Source organism: Eptatretus burgeri, chromosome 7, assembly GCF_056783735.1.
Source record: "Eptatretus burgeri isolate ZD-2024b chromosome 7, Ebu_testis_v1, whole genome shotgun sequence".
Lineage (NCBI taxonomy): Eukaryota > Metazoa > Chordata > Myxini > Myxiniformes > Myxinidae > Eptatretus > Eptatretus burgeri.
The window spans coordinates 62,217,275-62,234,607 of NC_140967.1; the positions used below are offsets into that span (position 1 = coordinate 62,217,275).

A 17,333-nucleotide genomic window follows, 5' to 3' on the forward strand; every position below is an offset into this window, starting at 1 on the left:
CTACTACCGACTACGCGAGCACACGGCAACACTTACACAGTTTTACTTTACAGATGGCGCCGACAACATATATACTCAAAATCAAAAGAAAAGGGCCACCCTCAACGACGAGGGGGCAGACGAGCCTGGGGCCGAAACCGCGTGGAGCCTACCCGTCTTGTGATGAGCCGCAAAATGGCGGCGGTGCCCCGACTCCGCGCTCCTCCGCGGGCCTCGCTGGCACTGCCTGGAATGGGGTGGGAACGGGGCCCCCTTTTCGCACTATCTCAGCGCGGGGGGGGGGGGAAACAGGGGGGGGTTGTTGATGCTCTGGGGAAAGAGGATAGCTGGCTTGCTTGGGTCCCGCGACGAGCGACTCCACTGCGCCCTCGACCGCGTTCCCGGCTTCTCCTCTCTGCAGCTCCCCGACAGACTCCGAACCCCGACAGACCGACTCTCCTCCAGACCCGTCTTGACTGCTGCTGCCACACTTCGCCGCCGCCACACCTCTCCAACTCGAGCCCGAAACAGAAACTCAACTCAATTCGCCCCGCGCTCGGCGATTTATAGTGCGACAGGAGAACCCACATGCAGATTCCCGGATCAGGATGGGCTCGGGGGCGGAGCCACGCCCACCCATCGGACGGAGGAAAAGTGGGCGTGAATCATTCCTGATCTGCGAATCTGCACATATCGATTCTACTCCGACGCGCCTGGAGGCGGGGCCAAATCGCCCCGCGCTTAGTGATTGGACGGATCGGAAGTGGGCGTGAATCATTCCTGATCCGACTTCCCCGGAAAGGCCGCTTTTTGCACCCACTGCTCGGCGCGAGCCCTGTACGAGTCCAGGATCGGTGCCCACAAGCGGTTCGGGAATGGCGGCAGAAGAAGGAGAGGTGAAGGTGGTGGAGGGTTTATTGTGGCGGTGATGGCCATGGCGACGCTTGGAATGGCGGTGATGCGATGTTTACGGGAACGAGCAGTGACGGTAAAGGTCGTGGCTGTTGGCGTTGTTGTTGTTGTTGTGAAGCGGCGTTGCGGTTGGTGGTTGTTGTGTGATGGCGGATGAGACATGGTTGGCTCAAAATAAAGATAGAACAGAAAAACGGCTATCTTAAAGGGTCGCAGCCCGAATGAATGACATTTATTCCCTCTAAACAACGGGTTTGGGGCTAACTACACATGTACTTACAGAGATATCTCACCTACGGGACCTGAATGGTGGTTTGCGAATTTCCTCAACCACAACACTATATATATTTATGTAGAGGAAATTAATTTCTGCTTACCATTGGTTTATTATCACTTTTTAAAACAGCTTTGAAAGGAGCATGTGGTGAATAAGACCGGCTTATGTTACAATAATACTGTGAAAACAAGATTGTTGGCTGCAGCGTTCTAACTGCTTGCCTTTTACAGCAACGCAAGGATGGTGAGAAGCCCATTTGTGTTTACTGGGCACTTGAATCGGGGGAAGGAGGCCAGAATAGGATAGGTCATTGGGCCATGGATGGTTGTTGGATTCAAAGTACCAATTCCAGCCATACTTCTTGTCGCTGCAATCATCTCACCCATTTTGCCATCCTCATGGCCCCTGTCAAAGTCGAGGTAAGAACGGTTCTCGTGTTTTCCACTAATCTATATTGTAATACGCTGAGTCGATTATTCTGCATTTGTCCCCTTTGGCTTGTTGCTGTTTATACTCCCTTCTGTGATTTCATTGGTTTCATGGTGATGGTCTCTTTTTGCCATCGATAGTTTTGAACTTTCCCTGACTTGAATTTGGTTCGTTTTCAAGGCAAAATGTGTGTTTCACCTGCCTAACACCACCATACTACTATTCCAAAGCTATAGTTTTGTTGTTGTCATTGTTGTTCCAGCAGCATAGTTGTAGACCTGTGACATTCATCTCATCTGAGAAGTGTTTATAGCTGTGATATTGAATATTCAAAATAAGGCTGATGCACTGTACTTGCCTCACGGATTATTGTGAATGTGCTTTCCAGCATTCAAGGGCAGCCAATATCCGTCTCTGGCTATGTACCATCCATTAAACGTACTAATCCTCCTCATGAATTCAACTTTCTGTAGTACAGGAGGTACTAGGATATTGTACTGCTAACCAACCTAAGCTTATGTTAACACTCATTCAGCTTCCATATTATCACTTGGTACTACTTCCCACCAGTTGTCTGATCGATGTGAAACTTTAAACATAGGAGGGACTCCGCATGGAGAACATTTTATTGCTAATACTGACATAGGGCACATTATATGCAAACCATATTCGATTAAAGGCAATAATTTGGACATCATTTTCTTCAAAACTTCAAAACGAATAACGATGATATCATCGGAGAAATGGTATTCTATCCATGATTGGTTGAATTTAAATTCCTATCCAAAAAAATCTCAAACGTCACGTATCTGATCTATGACCCGATGTGAGTGAAGAATTAAATTTATGACCTTTATAACCTATGCCAAGAAACTGTGACATGATATGGTCGCATGTTCAGTTGACGATGTTATTTTTATTCAGAATAAAGGCGCGAGACAATGCGCTCTTGTTGCATTCTGGAATTACAACCTTAGATAATGGTTTGCTTGTATAGGGTCAGGGTATTCCCTGCCACTGTAAGCAAACAACAAGAGGCAGAGAGTGGGTTAATTGAACCATCATTTCCACCTCTCTGATACCGGAAATAATTACCACCATCAGCACCCCTATAGTTAAGAAGTATCAATATTCCCTACTTGATCCATTCCAGCAATGAACCATCTTATACCACTCCCACTTTTGAGCAAATTGTGCCATCATAATCGTATGAAGCTGCACCAATGACAGTTGCTGATGGCTCATCTTTTGCTGCTTTCATAGAGAATTTGGGGGGGGGGGGAGGTGGGTGGCTTCTGACTGCATTTCTATCAAAAGGGGACTTCTTTGTAGGTATAAAAATGGGCATCTGCTTCATTTTCCACTGACCTTTATTTGGCAGCCTCATGGCCCTCAGATGTTCCATTTGTGGTCTGAACATCATATTCTCAAGAGAGTCTGTGACTACAGTTTACATTCCTTCTGGACGTTGGTATTCCCTACCGCTTAATGAACACAGTATGTTTTGATTGGACAGCTTCATCATGAGAAATCTCTCCGAAAATACTTTCTGCATCATGGAATTATCTACGACTGCTTCATTAGCCTTTTCCGTATGATTCTGATTCCTGGCCTATGTTGGAACTTTCATCTTCTGCTGCTCACTATTTGCATGGGAATAAGCTATCTGATGTTGCCTCCTCTCTTCAGAGGAGGTATACATTAAAAGAAAAGCATGCTGCACATGAAGGGGAAACACCTCACTTGACCGAGATTGCAACAAAACTGTTTAATACGACTGGGCTCATGGCAAGAAAAGCAACAAACTTCATCAGAAGAATCGGGGATCTTGTAATTCCTGCCATTAAAGGAAACTTTAAAAATAACCAGATGATTCTGTCTATTTTTTTAGGACAGAAGACTCGCTTTAATAGCAAATAGAAAAGAGCTGTGTCGTCATGAATAGGCCACGAATCTCCCAAAGGTCAGAATGAAGATTGTCATCAAGCTGAAAGGCAAATATTTGATGGTGAAACATGAAGTTCTCGGTCAGCCAATGCCAAAATGGGATGTATCTCCAATACAGAGGTTTCCAAACACTTATGAGACTATCTATATCTGCATCAGCTTCAGCATGCAACAGGAAAACAACCTTGCCATTTCTTTTAACAAAGCCTGATGGTGAAACAACTTTGGCCAGAGCAGCAGCAGAGTTTTCTGTGATGTCTTTCACAAAATACTTCACCCTATTCTTTGGGGGATAAATGATGAAATGGTGCAGACCTTACTGGACCTGTTGCAACGTGATCCCCTTGCCTTTGTTTTTATCGACAAGGCAATAAAAACCACTCATGTCGCAAGTATAAAATTCCTGCCTGCACCCTATGTTGTGATGTGGAAGTGAAAATAAAAGCATACAGGCTGGTATCCACTAAATTATCGAGAAAATAAACCAGCATTGACATTGCCACAATGTCAAAGCTGGTTTGTTTCACTTCCGGTTTCGGTTCTTGAGCGATGGTGGCAGTTCCTCTTCAGGGTCTCTGCTGGCTGTGAGTCAGAGGTCAACAGACATCTGGGTCGGGCCTGGGGAGTCATGGATTCACTGGATCATGGGTGTGGCACTGCCGGTACCTGTGCGGGAGGACTAAAGTCTGAGTCTTCAGGTCCTTGGTGCTTCCAGTCTTGCTCTATGGATGTAAGACTTGGACTCTGACCAGGGATCTGAGATGGAGACTTAATTCCATTGGTACCAGGTCTCTTCGGAGAATCCTTGGCTATCGCTGGTCGGACTTTGTGTCCAACGAGCGATTGCTGAGAGAGACTCAAATGAGATTTGTTATCTGCATCTTCTGTAAGCGTCAGCTGCGGCTGTATGGACATGTGGCTCATTTTCCTGACGCTGATCCTGCTCACCAGATTCTCTCAGTCTCATGAGTGGAGGAGGCCAATGGGCCGACCACATGCGTCGATCTGGACAGGTGGCAAGAACAAAGCCATTATTGAAAAAGACGAATCTAAAAGCTCGTATTGAACTTTTTGGTCGAAATGCAAAGCGTTACGTCTGGGGCAAGCCTAACACTGAACATCACCCAATCATGGTGGTGGTATTGTCATGTTATGGGGATGTTTTTCATCAGCAGGTACTGGCAAGCTTGTCAGGATAGAAGGGACAATGGACGGTGCAAAGTACAGGAGAATCATTGATGAAAAACTGCTTCAGTCAGCCATGAATCTGAAACTGGGTAGGATATTCACATTTCAGCAGGACAATGATTTTGAAGCCCAAAGCTAAAGCCACACTGGAGTGACTGAATAAGAAGAACATAAATGTTCTTGAGTGGCCCAAAGTCCTGACTTGAACCCAGTTAAACATTTATGGCGAGACTTGAAGATTGCAGTCCATCGACGATCCCCATCAAACTTGGCAGAACTAGAGCAATTTTCACGTGAAGAATGGGTAAAGATTTCACCATCTCACTGTGCAAAGCTGGTAGAGATCTACCCAAATAGACTCATAGCAGTAATTGCTGTGAAAGGTGCTTCCACCAAGTACTGACCTAAGGGACTGAATACTTTTACAACCAGTGATGTTTGATTTGTACATGTTTTTTTGCAGGTATTTCTGACATCTAAACTTCTTCAACTATAACAGTGTTTAGTTTGATCTCTTCAGTTATGAATAAAAAAACTTCATTTCAAAAAAAAAAAATCGACATAATTCGTAATTCATCTAAATGTGATATTATTGGTCAGAGGTCAACACTTTTACAGGACACTGTACTTTAGTAGGTTAGAAATTACGATTTGTAGGCCTAAAGGGGGTTCTTGATCTATCTGGCCCTATATAATGTTATCATCATACATGTGATTAAGTTACATCCCTGAACATCTCATAACAGCTGGGAACCCTAACTCTCTCTCCTATCCTCCCTTCTCCTGTGCTCTAGTTGGATGCTAATCACACCTTGACACTCAATGTTCTTACATGGGTGTGCCTCATCATTTCCATACCATGCCTTCTCATTTCCTTCATTATCTTCTGCTGTTTGCGGTCAATTCAATCCGATCGTACAACGATCCACAAGAACCTCTGTGCTTGCCTTTTAGTTGCTGACTTACTGTTCCTTATCGCTGGGAATCAAACCGGAAACGACGTGAGTGTAGTTGCTCTTGGTGCACACACTCTCACACCCCCTCTCATGCCTTTCTGTTCTTTGTTTTGCTGTTCACTTGCTCGACATCAAGCATCCACATTTTGATGTTTTCAGTTTGGTTCTCCTTCACTCTAACTTTACCAGTTGAACTTTTCCTCATCCCTCGTGTCTTGACAGGTACTTTGCGGCCTCACTGCGGGCCTGCTCCACTTTCTGCTGCTGGCAGCTTTCTGCTGGATGCTGGCTGAGGGGATGCAGCTGTATGCCATGTTGGTCATCGTGTTTGAATCGGGGAAATCCCGCCGTATTCCCATGTATTTAGCCAGCTACGGCCTTCCAGCTGTCGTGGTTACAATCTCTGCTGCTGTGTATCACCAAGGATATGGCACTGACTATGGGTTCGTAAAGTAATGGACAATCAAATTTTAACAGACACCTCAGCGATAAATTCATACCACTCTGTTTGACTTGCTTGTCCTTTCTTTCACGCACGCCTCCTTGTACACCCGGGTCTATCTATTGCAGCTGCTGGTTAACGACAGAACGAAAATTTATTTGGAGCTTCCTTGGCCCAGTTTGTGTGATTCTCGTGGTAAGTATTTCACCTCCACATTGACCATACTGACTTTATCCATCTCAATCCTCTGATGTGATTTGCAGCAATTAAAAAAGGCAAATGTTCAAAGTGATAATAGGTCATGGCCTGAGTTACCAAGCATGTAACCAAGGATGAGCAATTTGGTCAATATACAAACACAGGTTTTCTTTCTTTTTTCTGCATGGGGCTGTTTTTCTTTTTTCATCGAAGGCTGTAGCCAACACCACTTCCACTGCAGACTGATGGGAAAGCAAAGCTTTCTATGAAAGTGGGTGGTCTGCTCAGACAATTCCATGTCCATAGCCAAGCCTGATCCATTGTGAAATGTTTTTTGCCCAACTTTTCATTGCATCTCCAATATAGTTCAAGAGCATCAGGTCATAAATTGACTCAATCCAGAAATAAATAGTACTAAGCTGAAATTTTCAGGAACTTTCCATATTATCATGAGAAACAACACACCCAGAGTCCCCAAGTTTCCTTTATGTGCTTTTGTCACAGCAGGTAACAATGTGTAACAACTATTTTGTGCTTTCACATGAAAATGTACAAATTTGAATCGCATTTTCCCCAAATAGCAAAAAATATTTGACGCAAAGACATGATATTTCAGAGGTGAGTAGACACCGTCAGTTTGTACCATACAACATAGCTATTTGCCATGTATTGACTCATACCACCAGAGGCAGCGTTAGTCATTTGGGGGCCCCGTGCAAAACTCAGTAATGGCCCAGTGGGGCCCCTGTCAATCTGTCATCACACTAAAATACACATTTTGATGTCATCTGTCTGACGTCGATGTATTTGGTCGTTAATTGTGCAATCTCAACCAACTAAACTCACAAAGGGGACGACGGGTCTTAAGAAAAAGGTTGTAGTGACTTCACTTGCTCCCCTCACCAGGGGTGGGTTCCATTACCAATCAGCTTGCTATCGCTCGCCAAGCCAGCCGTTCTTTATAAACCATTTTGTTTGATTGCTTGCTTGAGTGCTTAATCCACTTGGCGATGCCCTACAACCTGAATTGGCAATGGAACACACCCCAGGCGTTCCAAATGTGAGGCGACGCAAATTCTCTTCGTAAATGTGTACCGTGTCGCTCCGCTCCTGGTGGTGGTGGGAGAGAGGGTATTACGAGTGATGCTTCAGAACCCTCAATCGTATCACTAGAAAGAGGACCCCATGTTATTTTCACACTCGCTTAGCTTATGTTGCTTTAGACTCAACGGACAGCAAAAGCTCCGGAGGAATTCCCATGTTTTATTGCCTTTTTCCGAAAGGTGTGTATATATTGCAGCTTCAACGTCGTTAGGAATTGTACATATTTTATTGTGTTTCTTGTTGCATTTGCATCCATTAAATGTAGTTGTTATTCCACTTTACCTGCTTTCTCTACTAACCTCACCCTCATTTTGTTGTAATCCTGTCTAGTTAAACATCAGGAAAAAAACATGTTTTTAATTGATTCATCACCTAACAGTGCTTTCTTTCCTTGAGATGGAGCATTCCCTTTGCAATGTGCTCATCACCACTCACAGAGTGTGTCAAACAAGTCTGCAGTTGTTGTTGTTGTTGTTGTTGTTCGTCTTTCGGCTGCTCCCGTTAGGGGTCACCACAGCGGCTCATCCGTTATGATCCGCATACTGATTTGGCATAGGTTTTACGCTGGATGCCCTTCCTGACGCAACCCTGGTCGCCTCTTACGACACAGGGATAAGGATTGGGTTTCGCCATGATTCCGGGCTGCCCTACACCCTCTCATAGCGTGGCCCAGCGCAGAGCTCCCATCCTCAAGCGATCCTCCAACCCAAGCCTCCGAGTAGCCAGATTACAGGCGCACGCCACTACGCCCGGTACTCAAACACGTCTGCAGTATTATATCTTAATTACATGAATGTGCTGCCGGCATGAGCAGGACCGCCAAACTAAATTAATTTCCGTAAATTAGTATCTCTCATGCTCATGTTTGTATGGGCTGAGAGAACAGATGACTGGCAACTCCATATTTACTGTATTGGTCAGATGCTGCCCCATTTCCATAAGGCTTGGCATCTTGCTTATGCCAAGTCAGCCCATTAGTAAATCCAACAAATTATGGAACTTCCACACAAGATGCCTGCAGAGGAGTATAACCAGTTCACTAAGATGGGCTACTTTACAATTTGGTGATCATGCTGATCAGTTAAGTTCTGGGATGAAGTATTCTCGAACCAAATCATCGAGCAGTTCCTCATGCGGCCATTGAAATCATCCGGTGGTATGACACATGGTAATGGAATGACTGACAGCACACTTAGGAAATGGGTGCATGCATTGCCACGATGTGTCCCCATCTCTAACGCATTGGAGAAGTTTACAGTAGTGCACTCAGGAATGCCGGAACAGCATAAAGACCTGCGCCCAGCCAGTGAGGTCAAAAATGACACTGATCTAAGTTGCTTCATTCAGTGGCTAGAGACTCATCCACCATTTGTTTTCCATAAATCAGGGCTATTGGTGAACATCTCCACTGGGATTGAAGCAGATCGTTCTGTCCAGATCGGTCAGTCTGCAATGATCAAAATGATGGGCAAGACCTATGCCAAGATCACTCTATTCCTTTATGATAAAGTGAAACCACTTGGTGCCATGAAATACACAAAGTATGAGGGGAAGAAGTTGGTGTCAATTCTTCCTTGCTCTTCAATAGCATAATCTGTATTCTGAACACAGGTTCTGAGTTGGAAACTTTTCCACAGTATGACTTGGCTCCACAACCCCCTCACTCTTTTTAGATGGCCAGCTGTGGAAAACAACTAAAAGTGCTCTGGGAACAATGATGAAGTCCCTGCTCAGCAGTCAGAAAACAATTCCTGATTATTACATTTTTGTGTTGGATAGGGGTCATCTGCTCCATGCTGTAGTTTTTGAAAAAAAAAATTGTATACATTGTTGAGGCTCGTAAGAGAGCGAACACACAACGCACAACAAGGGGGGCAGGAAATAACAATGAGGAGAGGGAAGCACAAAACGGTGAGGAACAGGGACATTAGGAGATCTGAGGAAGGGAGAGGGATGGTGCGGGGAACACGGGATATACAAGATGAACACCACAGGGACTTTCAGGACCTTACATGACAGAGAACTTTCGGGAAGGAAGGCAGGGAATTTGAAGGAGGTGGGTTTGAGGTGGATTAACGGGGGTAGAAGAGATTGTGGTTTTGGATGGGGGAAGATAAGAGGTGGTGGTGAACAGCTGTTTTGAAAACCTGGAGGGAAGAATGGGATTGAAGAGAGTGTGGGAGTTTATTCCAAAGGTGGGGAAAAAAAGAGGAATGAAAGAGTGAAGGTGAGCAGTGATTCGTGATTTTGGCAGTTTCACCAGAAGGGGGTTGCTGGTGGACCTTGAGAGACCTGTGGAAATATGGAAATATGGGGGGGGGGGTAATATTGCACAGATTATCAGGGGAGGGGGTGAGACCAGAGAGGAGACAGTGGAAGACAAAGACCACTGACCTACCTCCGAGGCCCAAAGACTCAACCTCACCGTGGGAGATACCAATGATCCTAAATGCCTCGGTTAACACAGCATGAAGCCAAGAATGGTGATAGGCAGGAGCACCAGCCCATAGGGGAGAGCAGTACTCCATCAGGCTGCGGACGAAAGCTTTATATGTAGTCAGGAGCTCAGGTCGGCTGAGGAAGGACTTTGCACAATGGAGGATGCCCAGTCGGTGACTAGCTTTGGAGGCCAGGTTGGAAATGTGGCTTTCCCAGGAAAGATCATGGGGCAGATAGTGAGACCCGGAAATTTGAATGAAAGGACTTCTTAAAGAGGATTGTTGAGAAAGTAGATGGAGGGTGGGGGGGGGAGGGTTCTAAACGGTCCTTTCAGAGAGACATAGTGAGAGTGTGAGATTTGTCATTATTGAAAGACATGTTCCACGTGTTAGACCAGTTAGGGATTTTATCCAGATCTGTAGAGAGCGAAGAAGCTGCTGCTTGCTGGTCTGAGGGATGATAGATGGTACGGTAGAGAATGGAGTCATCAGCAAAGAGATAAAGAGGACTTTCCAGAGAGTCGGAGAGATCATGAATGAAAACCCGAAAAAGAACAGGGCCTAGAACGCTGCCTTGAGGAACTCCAGCCTGGACAGGAAGAGAGGATGAAAGAACTCAATTTAGGGCCACACGTTGGCTGCGACATGAGAGGAAGTCTGCGAGCCATGAGTGGAGATCCCTTGGATACCATAGGAAGAGAGTTTGGTGAGCAGGGCAGGGTACTAGACCGTGTCAAAAGCACGTGATATGTCTGATTTAATGTCTGGTATTGAGGACCTCCATCCATTGTTGGGAGAACAGAAACAGCATAACCAGGGTAGAGTGACCTGGTCTGACACGAAATTGATAATTGGAAATCAAGCCATTTGAGAAGAGGAAGGATTTAATGTCTGAAGCGATGATGGATTCCACAACTCTGCTGATGATTGGGAGAAGGCTGATTGTTCTGTAGTTGCAGGGATCTGTTTTTGATTCTTTTTTATGCGGAGCGGTAATGTTTGCTGATTTCCAAGCAGATGGCAGATGACCTTGAGCAAATGAGAGGGTGAATAGAACAGCGAGAGGATGAGCAAGAGCAGGTTTTTAGGACACGTGGGCTGGTGCCATCTGGACTGGTTGCAGAATCTGAGTCGAGGTTTGACAGCAAGCTCTCATCTTTGTCAGAAGAAAAGTACACAGAGTCCAGGGACAGTTGGGTGCAACTGGGTAAGGTGGGTGCAACTGGGTAAGGTGGGTGCAACTGGGTAAGGTGGGTGCAACTGGGTAAGGTGGGTACAGAAAGCGATGGGTTTCGGACACAAAATTTCGATGCAAACACCGAGTTTGGGCATTCAGCCTTTTCACGTGCGGTGTCAGCAGTGTGGCTATTTGAGGTAAGGGAGGGAATGGAGATGGAACATACACCAGAAACAGATTTGATTCGATGCCACCAGGATTTGGAGGAGGGAGAGAGTTTTGAAAGTTCAGACGTGAGATTAGAAAGATGTTGTTTTCTGCCTCTCCTAAGGGTAGACACACACTTGTTCTGAGCTTTCTGGAAGGAACTGAGATTGCCCTCAGTTGGATTTGCTTTCCATGAGGCAAAAGCAAGTTGTTTCAGGACAACTGCCTCACCACAAGCTTCATTGAACTATGGGCAGGAGGAAGGGTAGGACAACTGAAGACGATAGGGGATAAATCTGTGCATGAGGGAGAGCAAGTTTCTTTGAAAGAATTCCCAGGACGAGTTGATGTTGGAGAAAGTAGCGATGGGAGAGCAGTCTCGAAGTTTGATGACTGCTTGACGACCCTGCCAGTCGGCTTGAGTGAAATGCCAGACTCGACGGCGCTGATGTGGTTCTCTAATAACAGCCAGAGAGATGTCCACTTTGACAAGCATGTGGTCAGAAGAACTGATTGCAGTGGAGGAAGAACAGCAGATGTTTTCAGGGAAATTTGTCAAAATCAAATCCAGAAAAGATGGAGTACCGTTGGTTGAGATCTGGGTTGGGAAGTTGACTGATTGAGTCAGTCCCAATGAGTCGCAGAAGTCTTTTGTTGAAGTGCCATTGCAGGAAAGAGAGGTTTGGCCACAATCTGCAACCTACCAGGAAGTTTTTTCCATCCTACAAGTCCTACATACTCAATTGTTACAAAGGAGGTGTAACTGTTGTTTTTATGGCTGTGATAGACTTGTGTAAACTTAGTCAGCAGTGCAGAATCAATGAACGAAGTACTGCACTTTTGCAGATACGTATCTTGGTTTCACTAAATTTGCAAACTACAACATCGCAGAATGATTTCCTTGGAAATGGAAGCAATAAGATTCCTCTTCTCCCAGCATGAACACCGATTCTTGAGAATGATGGAATCTTCATAAAACATGCAGAGTCAGATGCTGACAAACTTGTATTTACAGCACTTCAAATGGCCACAGCAAGTGATTTCCCCAGTGGCGGTGGTTGGAACCGATATAGATGTATTAGTCATGCTGGTAACCCGAGCAACTCCTTCCATGAATTTGTATATACTCTGACACAGTAAGCCAATGACGCTGTTCAATGTAGAGGAACTCCAAGATGCTTTTGGGTAATACGAGATGGCACATATTGTTTATTCATGCATTGAAAGGATGTGAAGCAACATGAGCACTCCACAATCAGGGTAAATGCGCCTTGAAGTTGGCTCGTTCCAATGGTGATCTGTATCCTCTCATGGAATGTGCTCACCTGAGATTTCAGTCATGATGAGGTCACCCTTGCAGGGGAAAAGTTTTTTTTTTTTCCTTGCGTTAAATGGTGCAGAGAAGTTTTCCACACTAAATAAATACTGCCATGTTGTATATAAATGTGGAGTCAGAAGAAAGTAACTGAGTGGAACCTTTCAACTAGCCAGTATCTGTAGCCCATCATCATCCACACAAAGTGTATTTACAGATCCAGGAATGGATTGGACACAAATTGTCTTAGAGTGAGGATGGCAAGCTCATAATCGACCACTAATTCCGATCGCAGCAGACCAGCCTGCTGCTCCCTAGAACCTTATCAACTTTGTCACCCGTGCATGTAAAACATGGTGTGGGAGAGCATGTGGATGCAGGAAATCAGGATTGGTGTGTTCACAAATGTTCATCAATTGCATGGGCATGTCACGTTCTAATGCACTGAATGTCACGAGTGTGGGAGTAACAGAAATTCATAACTAACGCAAGACACTTTGTGGTGAGCAAATCCATATTTCGTCAATTGTGCACAATCGTTTTTTGAGAAATGATATGTCTTTTATTTGTATTCCAATTTATTGCAAACTGTCCAAACTGCATTGATTAAATAAAAATAACATGTTGAGTATGTAATACCAAATTTCATCAAAATCAATTAATTTGAAAACAGCTGTTGATGGACCGACGGACATCCAAATATTGTCCGATTGGTCAAACATTTAATCAGATGGTCCACTCGATAGGTTGAGTGCATATATAGCAAGTTTCATTGAAAATGCATCCATAACTTGTTTTTCAAAAACATTTTCGGACAAACAGATATCTAAATATGGTCCGATTTGTCTAACTTTTTACCTCCGTCATCAAAGGTGGACAGAGGTTATGTTTTCACATCTGTCTGTTTGTCTTTCTGTGAGCAGGGTATCAGAAAAGTTGTGGACAGTTTGGGTCCAAGGACAAAATGATTAGATTTTAGTGAAGATCCGGATTCGAGAATTTTTAATTTGTTTTTTTAAAGGTCCCATTACACTCAAAAGTTCTGAAATTGCATATATACAGTATATATATATATATATATATATATATATATATATATATATATATATATATATGTATATATATATATATATATATATATATATATATATATATATATATATATATATATATATATATATATATATGTATATATATATATATATATATATATATATATATATATATATATATATATATATATATATATGTATATATATATATATATATATATATATATATATATATATATATATATATATATATATATATATATATATATATATATATGTCCTATCAGAGTTTTTCATCGTGATTTCTGATCTGACAATGTTTTTTCACAATACTCCTTCTGTAAAATGTAAAATTAAAAAAACAAAACTATTCGGGAATGCCCCTAAAAATTCTGTCGAAATCCACTGAAAGAGGCGTAACCCACATGACGTCATCTCCAGAACAACAAAGGCTGCACGCAAATTACTCGGGTTGGTGGTCTACGTGATTGTATTGGCTTACTGTGTGTTTTCACATTCGATTGGTCGACTCAAATGCTTCATTCATTTCTGCTTTAAAAAAATCAAACACTTGGTTTTGAATAATGGATGACATGGACTTTGATTTGTCTGGTAGCGACAGTGAGTGTGAGAGAAATGAAGGATTTTGGTCTGAATCAGATGGAGAATTGTCAGATAATGTAGTCGCTGGAGGTGAAGTTCAGGCAGCTGGAAATGGAATACGGCCTTACCAGTTCGAGCCCGAAGCAGAACAAGCAGAGGAAAATGGCGATGAAATTCCCGGCGTTCATGATGATCGGGAGGACATCGAAGGAAGACTTGGCAATAACAACTGGTTAGACTAAATCCTATTCGTAATTCAATAATGTAAATTCGACTTGCATACTGCTCGATATCAGAAATATTTTAGTGAGGTGACGTGACCAGCACAGCGCAGCGGACATGTTGCTCTGCAGCGAATGAATGACAAGCAAGGCCAGCCCATGTCATCGGCCGTATCTCTCCGCGCATGAAACGAAGCAATCTCGCTGTCCGATACGATGAAAACTTGTGTGCAGAACACACCTTGCAACACAATTGTCTAGAGTAGTCTGATAAATCTGAGGTTCTGTTGCATTTTTATTTATTTTATTCCTACTGTCGTCATGTAGCGTCAGTAGAAAACAATGAAGAAAAGAGAATTATAAAAGAAAGCCACAGCACGTCAGATTTATCGGACTAGTCAGACGGACGACGGATTTATCGGACTTGTCTTTACTCTAGAGTTGACAAGTACCTTGTATTAGCATGCACACAATGTATAAGTCAATGCGTAAGAGTCCCGAGGCTATGAGGCCGTGTAATAGGACAGATCAATTTGTCTTTCAGAGTCGTGCCAACATATTTTTCCCTATTCATTTATTACAGCATTTTGGCTAAATGTTAATGAATAGCATGCCAATGGAAGCAGGACCTTCACTTTAGAATAAACCCATGTATGTCGAGTGCAGCCATACCTGGCTTGCATGTATGTGGAATCGTACCTATCCCAGCAGGCTGGTTTCAACGAACAATTCAATAAGCTGCAAAATGTGGGTGCAGGTTTTTCACATTGTTTGATTTTAAAATTATCTCCTTGCCCTTGAAATGATGCAATATTAATGGTTAGTATTTTACTTGTACGTCCCTGTAAGTTTCTTTTTTAATGGAAAGGTTCAACAGTCACATTTTATATTTTGTGGACATGGTATAGCCCCCTTTATTGTGCATACACGTATTGGATTTGTACACGACTACCACAAGGTAGTAAAGGGATAAATAATTTCCGAGTGATTGTTGTGCACACACGGCTCAGAAGCAGAATTTATTTTCCACGAAACAATCACAGGAATTAAGACGATCAGTGAGATAGCAAACACATGTGCACAATGCATTTGTACGTACTTTATACGGTGCGCGACGTCTAATCAATCCACTCTGAACAAGTCGCGTTCTGGAGATGTCGTCAACGGTCACGTGACCTGTGGTTCACTGAACTCCACTTTTTTTAGGGGCGGGGCATAGCAAGTTGTGAAAAGCACTACAAATGTTCGAAATATTGGTCTAATTATCCCATTGTTGATCTTCAAAAAGAAACATGGATGATTTCTTCACTAGGAAGGTCAAGTTAATATATAAATAACCAGAAACTTTTGAGTGTCATGGGACCTTTAAGGAGCAGGAGTTCGGGACATTGAAGGAAGGATAAACTAAATTGTTTCTGGTCATGGCAGGAAGAAGTTGGTTGCAGTACACCTGGAAGCAAATAATTTAGGGAAGGTTTACTTGGAGGTATTGAAAAATAGATACAGGGTATTGGGTAAGCGGCTGAAAGCAAAGGGTTGTCAGGATTCTCCCAAGATTAAGAAATGGTATCGAAATTATGATCAAAGAGATGTCAACCAATGGCTGGAAGAGTGGTGTAGGGAGGAGGGTTTTACATTTACCAAGCAGTGGAAATCATTGAGGGGACAAAAGTAGTGTTTCCAGAATGATGGCTGTATGTCAAATAGAAAAGGGGCAGCAAGGTTTGCAGTGGGAATTGAGGAAGGAATTCAGGCTTTTTTCGGGCAGTGGAGGGTGGAGAAGGTATTGATGAAGGAACGGATGATGTAATTGTGATTAGCAAGGCCAGGCAGGAAATATATAATTTCAGGAAGGGAAAAGTACAACTTATTCGATATCAATGCTCGGAGTTTATATAATAAGATGGAAGAGCTTGAAGCCAAAGGAGATAGTGAGGAGTATGATATACTTGGAGTGAGTGAGACATGGTTTAAGGAGGAGAGTAACTGGAGGACAGGATTAGAAGGCTACAAGGTGTATCGGTGTGATAGGAAGGAGAGAATAGGAGGAGGAGTAGCAATCTGGGTAAAGGACAATATTACATCAAGAGAAAGGGGTGACATTAAGGAGGGAATTAATGTTGAGGATTCTGTCTGGGTAGAGATTAGACATTGTAAAAACGGAAAGATACTGGTAGGATGCTTTTATTGGGCTATGGGTGTGAAGAAAGAGGAGGAAGGAGGAGTACATTAAGAATTCAAAAGGGCATGTGGTAAGGGAAGAGTATTGATTATGGGGAATTTTAACTTGCCAGGGATGGATTGGGGCAGAGCAGATGAGGATTTCCGAGTTTTATTCCAAGATTGCTTTTTCACCCAGTTTGTAGATAATCCCATGAGGGGGAGTGCAGTGTTATCCCTCCTTTTAAGTGACGATCCCAATTTGGAGGAGGAGGTGGAGTTCGGAGAGCATTTAGGAGCAACCCAAGTCAAAAAACCAGTAAAGACCAGTAGCTTACTGGTCAACTGGTACCAGTTGAAAACCAGTCGCCAACTGGTACCAGTAAAGCCAGTTGGTTTCTTACTGGTTTTAATATGGAAATTGGAATAGAGTGATATATTACCAGTTGAAATACAATTGTATTTAACTAACTGGTATCAACTGGGACCAGTACATTGTAACTGGTATCAACTGGGAGACCAGTACATTGCAACTGGTATCAACTGGGACCAGTACATTGCAACTGGTATCAACTGGAACCAGTAAGACTTTAACTGGTACAAATATGAGCTACTGGTTTTTTCAACTGGGAAATTGGAATTCTGACTGAATTTAACTTGTACCAGTTGAAACCAATAGAGACCAGTTAAAGACCAATTAGAACCAATAGAGACCAGTTGAAAATGTG

At 43.3% G+C, this 17,333-nt stretch overlaps 1 protein-coding gene across 3 annotated transcripts in view; it reads left to right on the forward strand.

Moving 5' to 3' along the window:
• Window positions 1-17,333, forward strand: part of LOC147023391 (adhesion G protein-coupled receptor L3-like) — an 80,783-nt gene that overhangs the window by 33,818 nt on the left and 29,632 nt on the right. For all 3 annotated transcript variants that reach the window (XM_085888770.1, XM_085888768.1, XM_085888769.1), the window contains 4 exons: window positions 1,399-1,587; window positions 5,527-5,733; window positions 5,911-6,131; window positions 6,259-6,325. In XM_085888770.1, the coding sequence (XP_085744896.1) occupies window positions 1,399-1,587; window positions 5,527-5,733; window positions 5,911-6,131; window positions 6,259-6,325 (684 nt within the window). The remainder of the gene's footprint in view (window positions 1-1,398; window positions 1,588-5,526; window positions 5,734-5,910; window positions 6,132-6,258; window positions 6,326-17,333) is intronic.